The sequence below is a fragment of the Prinia subflava genome, chromosome 1 (genome assembly GCF_021018805.1).
Source record: "Prinia subflava isolate CZ2003 ecotype Zambia chromosome 1, Cam_Psub_1.2, whole genome shotgun sequence".
Classification (NCBI taxonomy): domain Eukaryota; kingdom Metazoa; phylum Chordata; class Aves; order Passeriformes; family Cisticolidae; genus Prinia; species Prinia subflava.
In genome coordinates this window covers 52,901,826-52,923,296 of record NC_086247.1, presented here as the reverse complement: position 1 = coordinate 52,923,296, position 21,471 = coordinate 52,901,826, and the positions used below count along the sequence as shown (strand labels likewise).

Below are 21,471 nucleotides of genomic sequence, written 5' to 3'. Positions count from 1 at the left end.
CGAAGTGATACAAGAGTACCTATAAACTGGTGAAACTGGTGTAGGAAGACATTTGGCTCAGCCATGAGGCTGCTAAAGTTTTCTTTGAGAAAAAAGAACCGTATGCCTCTCTTTGTCACGGAGAAGTTTGCTTCACTGCATGGCAGGTCACACACACAAACCCCTTCGTATCCAGCAGCACCGTTCTTCACACCTGAACCAGCAGGTAATTGGAAACCCAGGTGGAGACACCTTTGAGTATCACAGCTTCTTTTTAAGCACACAGTATCTGTTCAGAGTGTCACTCAAATCTACCTAAATTTATTCCATATTTGTAAACAAGTTATTGAACTTTCTTTGTAATTCCACTGGCTGTTTTAAAGCAACTGGAAATAGCCAGAAGTGACAATACCCTGTGACTCAGTTTTTTCTGAATTACTGACATGGTTTATCCAACACTGACCTCAGCTTAGACAAGATCCCACAGCATTTATTTGTTCTGGCATAGTACCACAAATAAAAGACAAGCACTGAGGAACAGAATAGATGTGGGATCTAAAATAATAAGATTAAATTGCAACATATTTTGAATGGGATTTGGATCCCATTTTGTTCCAATAAAAGAATTCAGGATTTCCAATCTGTTATCAAGCCCACTGATGACACATTCAATAACATACTGCACACAGAAATATTTGTGAAGTGTTACTTTTACAGTCACACAGATTTTCTAAGGGGAAAATGTAGACCTTATAATCATACAGAAGCTCTGTAATTAAAATTTTACCACTACACAAGCAGTGCTATGACCAGAGAAGGTAAACTTAGCCATGAGCATGATGCAGGAACTTGACCATACAAGAAAATACTGGTAACCTCCAATCCATTAACTAAGAATCTGCTTCATCTTGGGGTAAATCAGATTACTGACTGCAGCAACGAGCTGCTGTTGAATTTTTTCCCCATGCACTCTTGTCATGCATTAGCAGCAAGGGGCAGGGACAAAGTTTTCCCTGTCTAGGCTCAGAGACCTTTGCTTGGTGCAGTAAGGGACTCATTCTCTGCTTGGCCTTTGGCTCGCAAAGCCTGTGAGATGGAAACTTTTCAGTTATGGCAATCTGCAGCAGCAATGCAGTCTGGTAATCTTTGCAACATGCAGCAGCTACCCCAGCCTGGCGTGCTGCTGCCAAGACACGCTCCACTCACTGCCTCTCCTGCCTGTCTGAAGTGAGACGAGAGGATATCAACAGTTGCTACCTGTCAGCCTTTTCCACTGGACTAAAAGTGGAGACTGCACACAGGAATGCCAGCAACAGTGTACTTCTAAGACTTGAAGACATTTTCATGCTGTCAAGAAAGAGAATCTGTCTGATGAGTATCTGAGAGGCCCAGATCATTATGGTGGCATTGGGATATAACAACAGTAGCAGAAAGTCCAGTTTCTTCACAGCTGGGCTTTCACATCTTGGATGTGTAACCATCAGAGGAGCTCAGACAGCTGCAGCATTATTGCTATGTTTCTCCACTCTCAAGATTATTTAATTTGAGAAGCAGTTTTCAGAAATTAAATATCAACATAATAATTTGGACACCAAAGGTAGCAGCTTATTGTAACAGCTCTCTAAAATAGGCTGTAGACATCTAAACTAATAGTTGAAAAATAGATGATTATGTAAATTTGCACATGATCCATTTCTACTTTGATTTTCCATCTGAACAAGAGGAAATATATCAATGGTCCACTCCTTGGAAAAATCCACACTAAAGACTTTTGTATATACTGCAAGAATTATTCCACATGAAAAAAAGATGACATACAGTCAAACATGTCACACATTTGCTGTTATTTTATTCTATAACTGTATATGCTGTAAGGAATGAGAATACAATGAGGAATGCAGAGAGGAAGCAGTCATTTCATCCAAGACAACATAACACTTGTTGAAATCAGGCACGTGTACCAAAGTTTGGACAGATATCCTTCATGATGGAATGCCCAACTTTTGCACCTATATTTGACAGTTTGTCTACAGATAGAATCAAGCCCTACTGATCGTAGTAGTTGAGTCTTCCTAATGATATTCATTATATGACACTATCCAGCTGATTTTATTGTGTTTTAACCTCTCAGCTTAAAGTTTCCCATCATGAATACCAATGCATACTTATGAGCAGAAGGGAAAACTAGGAAAACAAGCAAAAAAGTGTTTCTGTCAATATTTTAATAAATCTGCTCTTCTGAAATCTACCCTAATTTTTTCAGCACCCTGTTGTTGAGCCAGAAGTTACATGATTTTATAGGCTTCATGAAAGATATTGCATTTTCAGTTTTAAGGCTCAGAATAAGAGTACTCTTAAAAAATATAAAATCAACTCAAAATAAATAAATGAATGAACTATTAACATCACTTAAATACATATTCAAGAACTGAGCCAAGTACAAAGTGTCAAAAATACCACTAAAACAAAAATTAAGAATATTCTCCCTGAAGGAATCGATACATTCAGGCTGTGAAACAAAACACTTTTGTAAGTCTTCATCAGTGCTGACCATTTGACTCCAAGTGAAGTTGGTAGAGGACAAAACCACTCTGCTTCTGAAGCACTTTTGATGACATGTGTCATAATCAAACTGAGAAATCAGGCACTCAGGAAAATTTTCTGCCATCCTTCTGTGTCTCAGCTCCCTCTTCCAACTTAAACAGTTAATTCCAGACTGATGACACCACAAAATTAAGTTCATATTTGGGATTCCTGCAGTCACAGCAAGGCTTACTATGCTTTCAGTGTAAAAGCAGGTGTTTTGCATACTTTCACATTACACTGACTTATAATTTCAGATCTTTATATACTACAGCAAAATCAGAAACACAACTGCTCCTATACTGGTAAGTAAATTTTCCTCCTCCACAGTTTATGCTCACAATCTATTCTGGAAAATCTTTTAAAAGAAAATGCATGTTTTCTCCACAGGAAGGGTCCCTGTGTAGAGAGTTAATTAAAATGCTAGAAGACCAGCCTCCAGTTAGAGCATTTATCAGAATACTCACAGGGGGAAGGAAGGGCTGCCCTTTGAAATGTTAAACACATTGTCAACCAGGGATGGGGGTCAAGAAAGAATCTCAAGCCATCTGATGCTCTGAAAAAAATGTGTACACCTCAGGATCAAACACCATACTGTCTGTGATGGGATGACAGACTTGGTCAGGTATTTTACAAACTGAGATAATTGTTAGTGCACATTTAGGATGAGTTAAAAAATAAGACTACCCCAATGTGTTCAGAGAGACTTAATTCATCAGTCAAATACCTATTAATAAAGGAACGGACTGTGAAGGTAAGAACTCTTCCTTTATTTTAATAAAAGGTTAGAGTAAGAATTGATTTCCAATATGTATCACATATAAGAATTCTGGCAATAAGCAGTTTTTGTAACGGATGTTACCCTTCCTAACTACTATAAAAAATGCCATCAAAAACCTGACTTAACATAAAAGTGTTAGTTTACTAAATGCTTGAATTTAAGAGCTTTATGTTTTGAGTTGGACGCTTTTATGGTAAAGATTGTACACCCGAATACGTAATTTTTTAGCCATAAACAAAGAAGGCAAAAAGTAACAAGGGTCAGCTGATTTGAAAGACAGCATTCATAAAAAGTCCAAGCAACTGCCTGCAAGACCTAACATACTACAGAAGATGCTTCTGGACCACAGCCAGTAACAAATAAAAGCAGAAAACAAAAAACACAACATCATGAGATTATCTTTTTTTCTCCTGTGCTGGTCTGTAGTAGCAGTAAGTATTTAACTGGCTTAGTACTTCATCCTGATAAAGCATTTCAGCTTGTTGAAACTATCCATTTAAATAAGCAGCTGGTTTCTTTTTTAAGAAAAGGACATGGAACCGTTTCAAACACCCTCAAACCAGACTACATAATAGAGATGAAAAGGACCGAGCAAAGTACTGCTCTTTCCAGAGAATCTCAAGTTACCAAAATGATTTGTTTAACAAGAAATCATAATAGCAGCATCCTGCTAGACCAACACGTAGTTAGTTTCATTGTTTAACAAAACCATTCATATTCCCCCAGAAATATCAAGTTAGGTTCTTTACCTTAAAACAGTAACAGTAAATTTCCCTGTGTGTCAAGACAAATAATTCTTTAAACTGAGATTCTTGCCCTCTCTCTTCACAATGTGATCTAAACAGTTCTTTTCTTAATATTCACAGGATAACTGTCTACTAGAAGGATCTGAGCATGCCCTGCAAATCACAGCAGATAACAGTGTAAGGAATGTCAATCACATTTATGGCTACTCTACGTGATAACCTGAAGGCATCAGAAAATCAAGGGTTTTTTCAGATATGAGATGCCATTATTTAGATTACACACAGTTTGAGAAAAATCACATTCCATCAAGCACAGGACTGGAATCCACTATCTAATGCCAACGAATCAGTAGTAAGTTATTTGCCTAATTAAAAATAAATATCTGAGGGATATTGACAGCAAACACAGTTGATTAAGTTGAAGGCTTATGTCAATATAATTTGATTATAAATAAGCAGCATGTGTGCCTGATGTTATTCTGCAAACAGTCAATACAACACATTTTAAGTGAATCGGGAATCAGATAATGTATGGATTTCAAGAATGAAGTGTGAACCATCAACTAGTTACAGTAAACTCTTACCCACTGATTAAGGATACCACTGTGAATAATGCTAGCTTATCAAAAGACCCAAGTGTGGACAAGCAGCAACACTGGAGAACAGCAACTATAATAAACCTGGTACAATCAAGTAATATTCTTCCATGAGCCACTGCAAGGTCATAGCTCCTATTTTTATAGGCCAGTTTCAGAAACACTTGGATATATACTAATTATGAATTGTCAGATAAACCAATTCAAAATTAAAAAAGTGAAATCAATGCTTCCTGCAGAAAAGAAATACAAACACCCTTAAAGCGAGCACTGCCCACTTCAGACACATTGGAAAAAACAGTCAGACAAGAGCAATAGGTGATGAGCACATTTAGCTTTTAAAAAATATATTCCAGGCTGTTTTCTTTCAAGGAATGGAGTAACTATGTGAGTTACAGATACAAAACAAGATGGAGAAAGCAAGTGTAATATGAACGCCAACCCAGCAGAAGCTGAAGTAGATGGGTGGGACACTGCGTGTCCTATTCCGAACTAGGGTTCAAAACAGTAACACTGCTTGGATACTTTGTATGAAGTAATAGTGTAATACTCATGTTAAAATTCAAGCAACTTATGAGTTTAAAGCACAGAGACTAAGAGGAAGTGAAATGTCTTGCTTACATATATAGTCAGATAGATAAATCGTACTAGTCACTTCTGGATTTTAGTCTAATTATTCATAAACCCCCAAAGTCTTCTCCACTGTCTGATTGTTTACCTAAAGCTGATTTAGCAGCTACCAATACCAAAGTCTTTATCAGCCTAACTTCAGAGAGAGAACTGTGTTTGGGAATAAAGGACTGAACTCAAAAGATGCTGTCTATTTATTTATGTGGGACTCAGTAATATCTTCAAATTACTTTTGTCTCACACAAGATTAAGAAAGATTAATTCAACCTTTCTTTGCACATCCTGTGAACAGACAATTAATTCAATTTTCTAATTGCTCTTTTGTCAGATTACCTAATTATCTTTTATCAGGGTATCAGGATAGAAATACATATGAAAAAATGCCCCCAACAACAATCCCAAAACAGCGGAAGTTCTTACTTTTAAAGTAAGGGTAGGAACAGAAGAACAAAAAGAATACTTTTACTCCCATACTCGTCCAGCCATCTTTATCTTAAGAGAAATACTGTCATTTAGGAACAGGTTACATTTCAGTGGCAGGCAGCACAGCAGGATGTACTGGAGTTACTCTGTTTTGGCTTGAGAGGGTTATGTATTTGTTTTGTCCTGAACACAGTCTACGTGTACTAGAACAGGGGGTGCTGCAGAACCCTGGCAGATTGTGACACTGCTCACACAACCAATGCACAGAAACCCAGAGAAACTGTGCTATTGAGATGAATGGCTTCCCCCTAGAGCAGAACAAGGTATTAACAAACCCCTGCTCTTCAGCATTGGATATGGAATGAGACCAAGGGTGGAAGTGCTCCTCATTCTGTTTCAGAGCATCAGAGTCCCTGTTTGCTTTTCCTGAAACAGCTGGACCAGGAGCACAAGCAGTGGTATGTGTTGGTAGTATGAAGACAGTCCCATCCTCCCTGCCCACCCTCCAAATCCCTCTCTAGCATATCTGAAAGGCTGTTTGACCTTTTACTGCATTGCTTTAGCTTTTTCTGACATATTAGAAAGCATTAATTCAGTCTCTGGCAGATAGATCACATATCTGTGAATATGCTTTAATTAGACAAGGACTACTGCCAAATGGGAGTCGACAGGGAGTCGAGTGCTCTTCAGGTGATCCTTTCTGCATTAAATTATGAGTAACTTCAAGTGTCAAAAAATGACTCTCTCCATCCCAGATTTTCCATGAAACAGTTTTTCTTCTACCTCTGGTAGTTCAAAGACATAGCTGACATACACCTAGAGCCAGGATCCCCTGACAGAGGAAAGTTCTGCATATCACAAGCCAAACACCACTGCGGGCAGTTTTTTGTTCTTTTTCCCACACCTCTGCTGAGCAAACATTTTCACCTGCACACACAGAGTAAAGAAGTAGAAGGCCTTGGGAGTGAATATGCAGCCTCCTAAAATATTATTGTAGTTTCCGCATTTAAAAACCCCAAACTCTAAAATGAACAAGACACTAACTGTAGTGTTTCAATAATAACCAAGTTGGAAAGACATTACTGAACAAACAAGCTTTGTAACTCAGATATCACACTGAGCAAAATAAGAAAACCTGAGGGAGGTTAGAATAGAATCTGGAGTAACAGATTTATGCACTCAGAGTGCACGAGGAACTTCATGCAAGAGGGACTACTATGGCTCCTGATCTGGAAGCAAAAATCAGGAAGCACGACATCAAAACTCTAGTGTTTCTCTACTGGTCTTCCATTAAGGCAAGATAAATGCTTTACAACACTAAAGAACCACAGAAAGTGTAAAAATATTCCCAAAATGAAGAAGAAAAATGTATTTACCAAAAGGAACAATGAATGGCAGTTATTAAAATACAGCTTGTTATCCAGTCTTCCTTTAAGTGTCAAAAGCTTGTGTTGCCCTCTCAGTGCTATTTCATCTGCAGGGACAGTCCAGATTAATATGAATTTGAGGTACAGCTCTGTTAAACAAAACAAAGCCATAAGAATTTACATGACAGATGGGTGGTTTCTTGGTTGGTTGGGTATTTTTATTCACCTCACTCCAACCCCAAGTGTGAAAAATACTCTCAAGAATTTCATATTTCTGTTCCTCTTTCAAAACGTTAAATCAAAGGAGGGTCAACTACTCAATCCAAACCAGAATTATTGCCCTGTAGTTCCCATCTGTTTTCATTCATGGAAATATTTTCAAGGGATAAAAGCAAAACATTTGAATGGCTACTCTTCTGCCTTCAGCCACGCTCACAAGTCAGTAGACCCAAGGAAGAAAAGGATCTGAAAGTCCTCTTAACTTACAGCCTGTCCTTCATGCCATTTTCCTGGTTGTTTATACATGACTAGGTTGCACAGCACCACACGTAACAGCACCAGACTTACAATGCACTATGAGGGTCTTAGGCACAGCTGAAGCAGAAGAATGTCTCATACACATCAAGGAATTTTTAAATTTATTCAGTTTTTAGTATTAGATGAGGAAATTACTAAATTAAATTAAAGCAAACACATTATGAGATATAAATACCTTCCACAGCATCTTGCCACTTAGAAAGGAGTCTTTTTGCCTATCTAAAAATTAGATTAAAAAAAAAAAAAAAAAAGGCAAACAAACCAAACCCTACCAAAACCCTAGAAAACACCCCAAAAAACCAAACCTCCCTCAAACTCTTTGATCATATCTTTTCAGCTTATGAAGTGGTTAATTCTGTGTATGTCCTTTATACAAATTATTAAATTCTTCTGCATTTTAGGTTTATAATTTATAAAAGAACATGAAAAATTAAATACATCTTTGCAAAGGCTGACACGTTAGAAGTGCTTAATATCATGTTCCTATCTCTGCTAGACAGCAAATTGGACAAATACAGGAAGCTCAGAACAAGCAGAAGATAACACCGTAAGTCTGTTTTGTAATTCAGATGGCCAGTGAGTCAAAGGATGTAAAAAAGCAATCTTGCTACAGAATCCACAACACTTGCCCTGTGCTTATGAAGATTTAAGGCTATGAGATATGCCAGGACATAATCCAACCACATGTTCTTGAAGGTTGGTTTATCTCACTGGGACTCCTCGGAGCCATCTCCTGCGTTTTACAAGAACTTCAGTGGCCGTGTGTGCATGCACAGACAAACGTGTGCACCTCTATCTGAAAAAATATCATTTGGAATAGAAATGGTTCTATAATCAACATAAAAAATTAATTCAAACATGAGCCTGGAAAGAGTGCTTTCACTTAAGGAAAAAAACCAACTTGCTTTTGTTGTAGTTTTGTCCTCCACACGTGAGGCATTTGGGAAAATAAAGATGATTCTGAAGAAGGCACTGCCTAGCACCATGAAGTGCATTCTGTATTTGCTCCGAGATACAGAACGATGAATTCTCCATAGTTCAAAGAGTTGCAGCATAGTAGAGTTGGCAATGTCTCAGCAACATTCACCACAGTTTTCAATAAAAGATTAGGTTGCTTAATATAAATTACACTTGCACACAATACTAAGGATCTGTGTTCACCCACACTTTTGGCAGGTTAACATAGCCTTCCTTCTTCATGGTGGAAAAATACAACTCTTCCTTATCCATTTTAATCCACAGATGACAAATTAAACACAGAGTATGTTACATGTATCAAAACCTATGGATTTTCAAATTAAGAAAGAGAGGCTGGTGGGGAGGAAACAGAGAGTGAGGACCCAATTTATTGTCAGGTTTTTACTACTGATGTTTTTCAGCCTGCTATTTATCTCCATTGCACGCACTAACCCAAATCACAGAACAAATGGTCTCATTTTCTGAAGACCAGCTAGATAATTTGCTTGAATTGACTGCTTAGAAGAACCTCCTTTTTGACTTTTAAAGGAATGAAGTCCTCTTAAAAGAAACTGTTACAAGTGTCTATCATAGAAAAAGTGCAAAACTTTTCAATTTTTTTTTTTTCTTTTTATTTTAAAAACTTGGAGGGAAAAAATCCTTCTACTTAAAACAGCTTTAAGCTGCAAAATGCATGTCGTTCCCACATGATGTAAATTCTTCTCTAAATAGCATAGGATTTATAATTCTACCTGGATCTGACTTACTACAGTAATGGTATTTTTGGAAGGACAAATTAATTATTCTTGAAACATAACGCTACCTTTAAAGCAAGTGGAACTTATAATTCCTCAAACTTATGTTTAAAACCAAACAAACATAAAATTCTGAGGATGCAATTCAAGTTTTACTTCAAAGAGATCTTATCAGTTAAGATGTTCCATTACAGGTCATTGATGTTACATATTATGTTACAGACATGAATTGGCAACTTTTTTCTCAGATTTTTTGATCTTCTGCACATGAACACAGAAAAAGAAAATAAGAAATCCTTTCTTAAGTAGTTTTTACCTATTCTGGTCCCAAGCAGCACACATTTCCTTCTTTGCAGAGCTTATTCCACAGGACTTTCAGTTCTTAAACTTTTATTTAATATTCATGTGCAGATAAATCACAAGACTCAGGATTTTCACACATACATTCACACAATGCTACAGGGATAATATGAAATATGCTAGTCAGTGTACTTAATATGCACATTACTCTTGGAAAAAACATAAATATGATGTACATAGACCAGATACAAGGCTGCATTTCCTCCAGATCCTGCAAAAGATTCATAAAATTCTATCCATCTATTCTTTTTTGTGAGAATAAGTGGCATCTCTGTCGTCTTATTTACACCATTTTGTTTCTCTACTGCTGTTCAAAAATCCATGGAGAAGAACCATTTCCACATCACTCAGCAAGGGTAAAATGTTTCTAGAACAGGTATAGAACTGTCAGGTAAGTTCAACTTGGTAAGCAGAAGGCAGGCCAGGTTTCTGCCACAGCTTGGGCTGTGTTAATCCAGCGGTTGCTGGATTAAAAACAAAACAAAACAAGCCACCAAAAAACCAAAAAAACCCCCCAAACCTTTAAAAAAATTAATTCAACTTTACAAGCTCAAGTGGTACCTGACTTGAAAATGTAAGTTGAGGGAAGCCATGACTGTATGAAAAACCCCCACCATTAAATATTTCCCCAAATTTGTAGTCACACTGTGTTAAAAAATGATAAAAGGAAAGAAAAAGAAATTGGATGTGTGGGTTGGGCAGTGGAAAGGGATGAACATGGTAACAAAGTTTCAAACTGTATTTCTTCTAAACTATTTGTGGGAGAAGGCATGGGGAAAGGAAAAACAAATATTCAAATCAAGGAGTTTTACATACTCTTCAAAATTTTGTCAGTCAAAAAGGTACAATGGTAACGGGACCTTAAAATGACATAGTATACCTGCAAAGTTTGCTTAATTAAGACAATGCATTCCAATAATCATTACATGCCTAATAATCTTAAGTTCTAATTAACAGCTGCAGAACCCACCCTTCCACAGCACTTAAAACTTCCCAGTATCACTACACCTAACACAGGGAAAAAATGATTTAGCTATTTTTTTCTTAAATATCAAGTGATTCAAGATAAGCAAAATCAATCAAAGAATGGAAATAAGTTAAAACACCTAAGTATAGGCTAAATCTAATTAGCTTTTAATTTACAGAGAAAGAAAAGCTAAGTATTGTAAATCAGGGATTGTTTTCAGTACACTTCAAACTCCCCCAAAGTTAAGAACTGATCCCAAATGTCCTGATGACTCCTACCCACTGATCTCCTCCTTTGCAAGGAGTGCATATCCCACTTCCTGTGATGCTGTAAGTTACAACAAAAGCAGAAGAGCTTTTGAAGAGACATGCAAATTATGCAAAGTATTAGGGATTATAAAACCCTTTTGCATTATTACATTGGCCAGGATTTTAAAGTCCTGAAAATATCTGTTCCTACCAATTACCTGTGCATCATCTCCACATTAGAAGTAGCTGGACTGTAAGGATCCTAAATATGCCAAGCTCCCTTGCAGACCAGGGAAGGAGTCATCTCTGATGGTAACAGAAAAACACCTCAAACATTCAACCTTATGCAGACACAAGGGAAGTATCACCACATCAAGCTAAACAATATTCAGGTATGAAAAGCATAAGTTGACACCATGTACAAGTTAAAATTATTTTTAAAATAGAATTCATTAGGCTTAAGATTTAAAATTAGCTTGGGGATGTATGATGAACTTAAGCATTTGATGCAGAACATATATGAGACGGCAATTTTAGTCTAAAAGCCACTGACAGACCAGAAACTCTCTTTGCACAAAAAGTCCATTTCTGACAACAGTCATTCAGTGCATGGTTAAGAAAAGAAAAAACACCATTTCTTTTATATACTCTGAGTTATACACCTCTGAGCTTTCTGGGATCTCCCAAGTAGGAGCTTCCCAAGCCTTACAAGGCATCTTTGTGTTTGATTTCCACCGATTCAGAGGAACTACGTTTTTCGGTATGTTTTCTAGACTTTTGTGCACGAACATCACCAAACATATCTAAATTTCATTATCAAGTCAGTACTTAAATATCACGTAAGCAGTTCCAGTACCTTTTAAGTGAAGAAAATTACTATCTCTGTTTCGGCTCCCTCAATCCCTATATCATTACTTTCAGTTTCTGTTGAACAGAAAAGCTTTTACTCAGAACGCTTTCAGTTTCAGTTTAGCAGAGAAGTATAAAAGATTGTGTTCTGCTTGAGAAAGTCATCCAAAGTCAGGATAGCAACCAGGAGTGAGGGTAAATAGAAAAAATAGGAGTCAGAGGTTAGAAGACAACAGCTTTAGGAAAAAAACCACCTCAATCTATAGTTTACTTCAACATTACATCAGCCTTAATTATACCGCAATGGTTAACACTCTGTTTAAAGCCAATTCCCCTTCACCCCACTTACTCACAAAATACTTTAAAATACGAGACTGCAAATGAGAATGTAAATTGCTTCAATAAAGTGATTTGTAATGTTTCTACAGTTTCTAGGAAATCAGCAGCTAAAATAGTCTTGCAGAAGAGGGTACCTGCAATGCTCTGGAAAAGAAGACCAAACACAAGACAGAAACGAAAGCTACAAAACTCCGATCAAGCCCTGCAAATATGTTCAATAAATCCATATGCTTAAAAAAAATCCTCATCTCAGGGTTAGTAAAAGCATCCTAAGAATTCTGCACAGATGAACACTTCATTTATAAAAAGAAAAGGAAATACACCCCCCCACCACCAATAATACAGCACCCAATAATCAATCAGTTTCTTGTATTTTTAATATGGATGTTAAGCAAGAAAAAGCCAACTGTGGTGGAAAGCCAGATTCCATTTTATATGGGTTTTTCTTTCAGAAGAAAACAAATGGACCCAACCCATGTCTGCTGTTACTCCCGTGCACCAGTAAGGCCTCAGCATCACAGCTACTGCCACCTGATACTTAAACACCTATTTATGTGGGAGGCACAGAGAGCTGATCTCGAGCACTTACTGCACACCCTCCCTTTCACAACCCCCGGTTATGAAAAAACACATTAAGTGCTTCCGACTGTAGCTTAGGGGAGAGTGTCAAAACATCACGTGCACCACCAGACACCAGTTGGGGGGAAGCTGTGACAGGCGAGAACACGCTCCTTGAGAGATATTTACCGACACACACTACAAAAAGCCTTTGAGACTTCATAATATCTTGGTAACTCATATGCACAGCTCATCACAAAGCTGATTGTTTTCATTTGACATAATAAAAGAGTGAGTGTGCTTTTAAGGAAAGGTCGTTTTCAAAGATTTATAAGCTTCTCTTCTAATATACTACTTATTTAGACTCTGGAGATTCTTAGTATTCTTACGTTAATGCATTTACTTGCATACACTTTTGATATCTAGCAGTGGCTCCTTAAAATATGTGCTGTATTTTTCTCTAAAATTTTAATAATATGCTCTAAACTTGCTCCAGTAAATGTAGGAGATATATGAGGACAAGCCAAAATGAGGCTGTTCTTTACAAACTCATGTTTAAAAAAAGAAACACAAAGCCCACGCCAATGCTGTTGCTCAACTTTGTTTGTTCTCTGACGGTGCTCTGCTGTCACTGCATTCACCATTTCGCCTCTGCTGTGCATTTCCTCCATGTTGATGTACAAAAATATTCCTCCTCTCTCTAGCAAAGGTTCGCTTTTCAGGTTCACTCTGCCAGGAAGACCTTAGGGACAGGGATCCAGTTATTTACAACTTGAAATGCTAGAAAATATCAGGCTGGTAAATAGTCTTTATTCTAAAAGACCTTTGTGTACATTCTATGTCTTTTCCTCTGAGCAAGACTGAAAGCTATTTCCTTGTGCGATGCGATTTTGCTTTATTCCTTCTCTGACAAATAAAGCCTTCCCCATTCTAAATAATTTCCTCTTATCTACAGCAGCATTTCCACCACTTTCAAAAAGCCACACAAATCACCTGCAGCTCTTCCTACATCCAAATGAAACATTTAAGTCAGGCCCTGATCTGCAAGGCCTGAAACAATAATCCAATATTTCCTCTCAACAATACAGAGATCAAGAGAATCTTTTTGATTACAACACGGATTTTAAACAAAATTCAACACAGGGAATCATAGGAGTGTTGAATTTCTTTTAGAGTGCCAAAGGTCAGCGATGATTTATTTTTCAAATGGCATTGTTTCTGAACAGGTGTTTACTGCTCTGGTTTACAATGACAACCACCCATGTTATAGACTACATACAGTATCTATTTGTTAGAGTTCTTTTGTTCAAGCAATGATAATCCTCTCCAGAGGAAGGCCACCAAACAGGATCTCTGCCTTCTTGCAGCCATACTAGTCAAAACATGCGCTCAGAAGCCTCAGGAGGAAAAAAAATTAACATCTGGTTTAAAAAGGTGTATTGATGAGTTAATTACTGCAACAGTTCAAGAAGCAGAAGAGACATTTTACCACTACTAATAATAATTCCATGGAGTATGAATTATATCTTCCTCCTTCCCTTCTACCAGCTGCACTATCCTACAAGCTGGTATTTTATGGGTAATAATAAAAGTCCATGATTTGTATTTTGGAAATGGAGCACTACAGTTCTGGCACACCTTTTGTCCACTGCTGTATTTCATATTTTCTCCTCCCCTTACCCACCAACAAGAATGAAGGAATCCAGTAAAACAGAAACTGAGTTTTATAAAGAAGGATGTAAAGACTACCCCAAATCTGGAATGCGCTTAGATAAGCACCAAAACTCCCTACTATGCAACTTTACGAGAACAGGTAAGGAAGTTAACACTAAAGCAAATCAGTATTTTCACGCTAACAGAAAACAGAGATTTATGACTACAGCTAAGAAGCCAAATAAGCCCTCTGCTCAGACCATAAAAAAGAGCCCTGCAGTATGACTGTTCTGTTTCCTGCAGGAAATGAGATGCTTGTATTAGATACCCCTGTGGTTTTCATACTGTAAATGTATCAGCTGGTACAAATCCTCTGGAGAGACTATTAACTAATGCTTAGAAAGAGCAGTGGCAACAGCAGACCGCACGTAGCACCTCAGAGAAGAGGGGACAAAAGCTGGCAAGTCATCCCTAAAAAATCTGAGAGCCAGCAGCTGATGAGCACATCTTGTAGTAGAGGCGATGTCTGATGAACGTACATAGCTACACCCGCTTATTTCCCCTTACTCCGCTCACTGCTTCTTTAATAAGGAGCCTATTGCTCATCACTCCTCTCATTTGGGAGCCTCAAGCCGCTCCTCATTAAACCATCCCTGGTTGCACGCGGCACAGCAGGATCATCCGCAGGCTACACACATCTCCCGCATGCATGGCCATTTTTCCTCCTTTCTACTGTGCTTTAAAAAATTAATAATAATTTTTTTTTTCCCCGTTAATGTTTCCGAGTTGCGAGGACGCCGAGCGAAGTTCCCGCCGCGGGCGATGGGGCACCCCCGCCCGGGCAGGGAAGACCCCGCTGCTCCCCATCCGCATCGCTCCCGCCCGCCCGCCTGGGTGGAGCCGCTCGCCCTCGCCCGACGAGCGCCGATCGCGTTCTCCATTGCAAAACCACCGCCAGGGCCAGAAGCGGGGAGGAGAGACCAGGGGGAGGAGGAAGGGAAAAGAAGGTGTAAACCTGTCTGGGGGAGAGCCCGGGGACGGACACGGCCGGGGGGGCGGGAGGGCAGGGCCGGAGGGGGGGAGCAGCGGGGAGACAAAGGAGGGATGGAGGGAGCCCAAGGAAAACAGGGGAAGCCGGGGAGGGGGCGCTGCCGGGGAGCCCCGCGGGGCACCTGCCCGCCCCGGCACACCCCCGCACAGACAGACAGACAGACAGAGACACACACACACGTACCGAGCAGCAGCAGGCGGTGCGTCTGCTTGTACTCCCGCTTCTGCTCCTTGAGCGCCCGGTCGATGCTCTTACTGACTTTCCTCGCCTCCTTCTCCGCCTCCCGCTCCTCCAGGCGCAGCTTCTCCCAGGTCCTCTGGAGCGCCGGCGGCTGGTGCAGCGCCTGCTGCCGCGCCGCCTTCCCCCCGCCGCCAAGGCCGGGGCCGCCGGCCTTGGGCAGCGCCGGCTGCCGCTCGGGGGCCGCCCCGTTGCCGCCGCCGTTCTGCAGCAGCAGCAGCGGCGGCCCGTCCGCCTCCCCGCCGGGCTTTCCGCCGGGCCGGAGCGGGACGCCGAGAGGCTGCGGCTGCGGGGCGGCGTGAGGCTCCGCCGGCGCTTCGGGCTCCGAGGCGGCGCCGGCGCTGGAGATGGAGCCGCCGCCGCCGGCGTCGCCGAAGAGCCGCGGGCGCAGGCTGTAGCAGAGCCCCATGGCTCGGTGCCCCCGCCGGGGACGGGCTGTGGCGCGGCGGCGCTGGCCTCAGCGCTTCCCGCCGGCCGGGCGGGCGGCGGCGGGCGGGGAAGGGGCGCCGCGGAGCCCCTCACGGCCCCGCTGGGCCATCTTGCATCTTCCTCCCGGGTTGTGGCGGCGGCTCCTCGGCGCCGATCACCTGACACCGACCGAGCTGCCACCGCCGGGTCCACGTTACCGTAAATACCCCAGCGCCAGCCCACCGCGCAGCGCCGCCGGGGGAAGGGCGGGGGCGCCGCGCCGGCACACAGGCGCACACGGAGCGCAGCCCCCCACCCAGCCCGCCCCGGGCGGCCGGGGGCTCCCGGAACTCCCGCTCCGCGCCCTGCCCGGGAGACCCTCGCCCCCCGCGTCACCCGCCCTCCTTTCTTCCTCCCCGCTCCTTGTTTCCTCCCTGCCTGGAAGGGCCGCCGTGTGCCGCCTGTGCGAGCCCCGGGAGCTGCGCACACCCCTGCCCCTCTCCGGGGCTGTGCCCCTGACAGACAGCGGGAGAAGCCGAGGCGGAGGCCTCTCACTGAGGGACCCCGCATGGTGACAGCGGCCCCGGAGAGGCCGAGGCAGCCCCCGCCAGCCTGGCATCCTCACGGCTACAGCACGGTTCGGAGCCCCTGTGCACACACATGCGGCTCCTCGCCCACGCGCTGACTAAGGATGCCGTGGGAGGAAGGCTTTGGGTGCGACGGTAGGAGAAAATAATAGGCAATGTTGGGGTTTGCTCGCTGTCTCAGTCAGTGTTGGCAGCAGTAGTACTCCAGCAGCGTGCTGCTGTGGGCTGTGGAGGAAAGGCTGGTGCTAGAAAGCCAGTTCCGAGGCGGTGGCAGCCCTCCTCAAGAGAAGACCTGGAAAAATTCACGTTACTTGGAACGTGTCTCAAACAGGCTCTCCTTTTCCCTCATGCATCTCCATGTTCTTCATGATCTCAGCGGTCCTTTTTCGGGGGCACGTGGCTTGTGGATGAAACTGGGTCTCTGAATTTTAAAGCAAAGAGCAAGCCATGTGTTCACTATTATGACTGACATGTACCTTGAGCGTAATTTAGAGACTCTAACTTCAGTAACCTTGACTGCGCTCATGAACGTCTTTATTCATCCAGCATCTCTTTGGATTCTGTAATGACCTGTTGTATTAGGTCATTGCTTTCGTCTCCTATTTTTTTGCAGTGACCAATATTCTGTTAATAGATGCCACTGTTTATATAATACACTGTGAAGAAATGGAGGGAGCTAAAGTTCCCATACTTTTTTACAATTAATGAATTAGAGCAAATTAGGCACAGTTTTTAGTTCCTGGATATGGGAAACAGAATTGGTTTTGTGACAGATGTATTTGTGTCAAATGACTTAACAAACATCCTATAAAATATATATTTATCAGGCAGTGAGTTGTGTGTCAACATTCACTGGGAAAAAATCCCCAACACCCTACACTGGCATAAAATGAATAGATTCCTTTTAACTGAAAGTATCAACTGTCCGTGATTGCACCACACAAAAGAAATTTTGCCAGTGAAAATATAAGGAGGATCCAGCACACTCTAGACGTTGTTCTCTTACACCCTTCAGAATGCTCACAACTATTTAGATTCTTTAGCTCGAGAAACCATCCCGTAGCTTTTGCTTTTAATATATGTTTTAATACCTAACTCTGCAGTGTCCTGGTTGCAATCTTTTTGCAAAACACTTAAGCAGTTACATCACAGCAGAGGATGTTTCACCACTATTGCAGAGCTGCTCTGGCTTGGTTGAAAATCTTTAGGGATCATAAGGATACAGTATTTCTTAGGCTGGGAGTGAAAGATTGCAGCTTTCGGCTGAAAACAAACAGGAATTTGGATAAGAGGAATCTAAATGGACTGAGTAGCTGGGATCCTGGAATTAGTAGCTGTATACTTTCTGGTGTAATTGGATCACATAGGATAATTTGCTGTTCATCCAACAATATAATAACACCATGAAAAAAACCCAACAACAAACAAAACCCAAAGTAATGGTGAAAGTTAGGGATTTAATATTTGGGGTCCAAATGTTGATAGACATAGTTTTCACTCAGAGGTGATCCTCTGAGCTCGATGCATACAACATCATTTGCAGAACCATGAACTGCTTTCCAAGTAGTACACGAGTGCCATAACCTGGCCAAATGAGTTCAGATTAGGTAAAATTTCTCCTGCTAAAGTGCTCCTGGGCATGTACAGTGTGTGCTCAGTGAGTAACAGGGAAGATGAATGATACATTCACAATTAGAGAAGAGACCTGTCAGAAAAAAATGGCACTGTAAAATCACATGCTTTGTAAATAATTTTGAAATAGCAGCCCATGTATTAACAACTATGTATAGGTAAGATCCTTAAAAGAGCTGACCACTCTGCCCAACACTAAAATAAATACTCTATCTTATAAAATATTACATAAAGTATGTTCACTGAAAGATCCTTCGGTGTCCTACAAGAGTAAACTGTGTCTTGAGAAAGAAGTCTTTCCTAATTCTTTTCTTATAACTTGTAATAAACAACAATAAGCAGCCTGTCTTCTCTCTTTCCCCAGAGGAATAGTGATCATCACCACTTCCGGATTACCATGGTCTGAGATTTTCAAGAATTTAAAGGAAAAAATCAGTATATTGCAGTTTTCTGGTCTGAATACTCTCTGAAGAATCTTCCATGGAATTTTCGAAGGTTAGTCATCCAAACCAGGACTTAATGACTGGCTCCGTTTTTCAGTAGCACTAATTAGCCATGAGTGTCATTGTGTTAACTGAAATTAGAATCATAGGATCATGGAACAGCCCAGGCCTGTCCTCTGGGGAAGTGGTCCTCAGAATTTCATCTGCCTGACCTTTCATGGGAAAGGCAGCCTGCATGAGATCATCTCATACCTTGTCTAGCTGTATCTTGAAAACCTCCAGCAAAAGAGACTCTTCCATGCCCCTGGCTAGGTTGTTCTAGTGAATGTTGCTCCCACTATAAAAAATTATTTCTTGTATTGAAATGAAACATTTCCTGGTGCAACTTGCACTCATGACTTCTTGCCTTCTTCACATAGCTTCTTGTGGCATTTCTCATTTGTCTTTGTGACCACCCTTTAAGTACAGGGATTCTGTGATGGGGTGCCTTCTGAGTGTTCTCTTTTCCAAGGAGAAAAGAAGGTCACTCCTGAACCTTCTCCACAGAGAAAAGATCTAACTCTCTCAATCTGCTCACAGGGTAAGTTCTGCAGCCCTTGGATTATCTTTGTGGCTTTTCTTGGGACCTTCTCCAGTCCATCTACTTTTTTTTTGTGGGAATGGTTAATAAATAAATATCTTTAGGTATGAACTTGTAATAATCCACTTTAAACTGTTCTTTCTTTTCTTGCTTTCAGTGTATAGCTCTACTTGAGAAATAACTAATTAGAGGTGGAATCCAGTCATATGCAGGAACTGCGTATGTCCATGAGATGCCTTTATTTACTCCAAGGAGTAACACAAGTCTAGTAAGAAAATCTGTAAATATTATTCCTAAGAAGAGGTGTATTTACTGTTTCTTAAAAATAACTGCAAATTACACATTTCTTGAACACTCATATGAAAATAATTTGTGTTCTTTTCTCAGTTTTATAATAATTTTAACAATATTTATCTCCACTATATAGCTTTTTGGGATTCATACTATGTTCCAAGTTTTAACCAAGATGTGAGTTTTTGTCATCAAACTAAAACAAATGTAATAAATGCAGTTGCCTTGAAAATATAACTGTGTGGTAACTGAAGGGATTCCAGCTAAATGAATCTGTAAGATTTTTGATAAGGCAAAGATCTTAAAGGCAGGGAGAAGCTGTTCTGGGATTGGACATTTGTTTATGTTCTTATGTTCTTTTTCCTCTGATAAGTCACTGTAATGGTGAACGAGTTTATCCATACTCTGACTACAGTCTTGCCATATTGTTTTTCTGTATCTTTGTCAGAATACTGCTATGAATTTGGAAACTATAAATTCAGAACCTGCAGTGGGATATTACTTCTAAACGCTTTTGATGTATTTTCTTTGAGATTTTTCAGAGCCTCAGTGATGATTAGTGAAAAATGCTCCAAGAGTTTTGGGTTTATTAAAGAGGAAAGCAATGTGCTAGAAGGAAAGAAAAAAAAAGTAGAAAACCATGTGCTATGACAACCACTAGATATTTGCAAAACTCCTGTTGAGGTTCATTTTCCTCATGGATAAAGGGTCTAGGTTTTACCCAGCTGCCACCAGATAATGAATAGCTCTTATCTTCTTTGATACACACTTGTCAAAAATCTACTTGCTTCTTGTGGAACAAGTACTAGTATCCTTGAAGTTTACAATAAACACTAGTGTGCCTGTGCTGCCCCACTGTATCATTGCAGGTATACAGGAAGAGGAAAATACTCCTCCTTGATATATGTCTTGCTCTCTAAAGACTGAAACCTATGCTGCTGAGAGAAAATTTGCTAGTAAGCACAGCTACAATAACAAATCTCTATGTGAAATAGCCAAGGATTTGATGAGTCCCCTGATCTCCTCCCAGTCTCAATTTGTCCAAAGACAGAAGACCACTGAAAACAGAGAAAACTGTGCATTTTCCCTTGGTCTTCTTCACAGAACTTTGCAGGATTTATAACTCATCCATCCTACACACAGAGACACACAGAAACACTGATACTGACTCTATCCCCACAACCCTGTTTTCACACAACTTTAACCTTCACCACAAATTTCACATGCCACTTTTACTGATTGCTTGAAGATTTATAAAGGGAGAAAAAACAGGCCTTATAGTGGGAAATCAGCTACAACTGTAATAGTTGTAGAGCAACAGTGATTCAAACCTAATTTTATCAAATCATCTCTCACTCGTCACCATGGTATTTTTTGCACCTTGTCATATCTGAGCATGATAGCAGTAAAATCATCTACCACTTCTTTTTGGAGAGCTCCTTCCATATAAATACTGTAAACAATTTAGTAGCTCTTAAAGCTTCCTCCTTAAACTACCCTGCTGAAAAATCTGATATAAGTTTATTAAAAGATGGGCCATTAGTGACACCAATAAAAATGTCACTAATTTTGTTGTAGTAAAGTTATCTTGTACCTCCCATTATTTGACATTATTTTGCCTTGCTTAAAACTGTACAAAAATGGGATTTCAGCTAAATTCCAGCACCTGCTGAAATCTGTCTCAAGATGAGTATTTCTGTTTGGTTTACCTTCTGAAATACCTTAGCCATTTTCACAAAGAGTTTAATGAGAAACATACTGTCCCAAAGTAAAAACATCTTACAGGGTTTCCGAAGGACCATCAGATTATCGTCTTGTATCAGTCATGGTAGATCTTTTTGCTTTAAGAGAAGTGATTACCAGGATATAGAGGACATTTTAAGCAATGTCAGAGTAGACAAGCTTAAGGGAATT

At 40.5% G+C, this 21,471-nt stretch overlaps 1 protein-coding gene across 1 annotated transcript in view; it reads right to left on the bottom strand.

Annotated features, from left to right (window-relative positions):
- GNAL (G protein subunit alpha L) overlaps positions 1 to 16,157 on the bottom strand; it is a 177,634-nt gene extending 161,477 nt beyond the window's left edge. Inside the window, exon 1 of the mRNA XM_063396725.1 lies at positions 15,563 to 16,157. Within this exon, the coding sequence (XP_063252795.1) occupies positions 15,563 to 16,025 (463 nt within the window). The 5' untranslated portion in view covers positions 16,026 to 16,157. The remainder of the gene's footprint in view (positions 1 to 15,562) is intronic.
- Positions 16,158 to 21,471: the final 5,314 nt, after the last annotated feature.